This window comes from Penaeus monodon, chromosome 22, assembly GCF_015228065.2.
Source record: "Penaeus monodon isolate SGIC_2016 chromosome 22, NSTDA_Pmon_1, whole genome shotgun sequence".
Lineage (NCBI taxonomy): Eukaryota > Metazoa > Arthropoda > Malacostraca > Decapoda > Penaeidae > Penaeus > Penaeus monodon.
Genome location: NC_051407.1, coordinates 38,159,574 through 38,160,571, shown reverse-complemented (window position 1 = coordinate 38,160,571; position 998 = coordinate 38,159,574). Strand labels below are relative to the sequence as shown.

Genomic DNA, 998 nt, shown 5'->3' with positions numbered 1-998 from the left:
CTCTCATTTTTCTCCCTGCCTTTCTTTCTCCCGCTACGTATACATCTCAAAGCAATCAAATCAGTTATCACAGATACATTCGCCATCCCAACCACGACCCCCGACATGACCATCGAAGACTTGCTTTTGTCAGACACCAGAGCCGAGTCGGTTGGCACCCGAGAGGTAAGGAAAGGGAACAGGGCCAAGTGCAACAGCAGAGCCACGAAGATGTTGACTCCCACGGCTGTGTAAGCGTCCAGGCGGATCTGCGGGAATGGCGTAAGAATCGCTTGTCTGCATTGTAGGAACGTAAGGACCTTTACAAGAAATCAGTGAGCAAGGTGCGTCTTGGCAGGATGGAAGGGTGTGTACGTGGAGAGAATCGATAAAATGGGTCGATAGACAGACGGAGTGAATAGAATTGATTGTAGGCTGGCAGAATACAGAGGACGAGTGGATGGATTGAATTAATTGATAAAACTGAATACATGCATATCGACAGAATCAATAGAATGGGCAGATAGATTGATAGAATAAAAAAACGAATATACACGGATTGATGGAATACATGGAATGGATAGATAGACTGACAGAGGGAATAAAGTAGAATGCAGATAGACTGAAAATATAAATAGGAAAGAACAGAAAGACTGATATGGAATGAAAAGAAAGTAACACACCTTGATTATATTATAAGAAAGTAACATTATTTGAATATATTTTAAGAAAATATCAGATTTTTGATAAACTGATATATGTTGAAAATAATAGACATAGATGAAGATATACAGTAGATGTTAAATAAATTGATGGAAACTTTGCCGTCACGATCATGGCCTCACCCTCTCCCGGAAGCGTTTGTAGCTGGCTCTGGAGATGAGGATGCCAAGAGTAGGGCCGAGTGTCCACACTGCCTGAGAGAAGACAGGGAAAAGAAGCAATATAATCATAATAATAGAAATAATGAGGGAAATAAGCACGAAACTCACCCCTCATGTGTTCATTTTAAAAGACCG

At 41.2% G+C, this 998-nt stretch overlaps 1 protein-coding gene across 1 annotated transcript in view; it reads right to left on the bottom strand.

Annotated features, from left to right (window-relative positions):
• The window catches only part of LOC119587121 (sodium-dependent noradrenaline transporter-like), an 11,503-nt gene that overhangs the window by 5,357 nt on the left and 5,148 nt on the right, over window positions 1-998 (bottom strand). The window contains exons 8-9 of the mRNA XM_037935873.1: window positions 825-896; window positions 125-248 (exon numbers count right to left, since the gene is read on the bottom strand). Of these exons, the coding sequence (XP_037791801.1) occupies window positions 125-248; window positions 825-896 (196 nt within the window). The remainder of the gene's footprint in view (window positions 1-124; window positions 249-824; window positions 897-998) is intronic.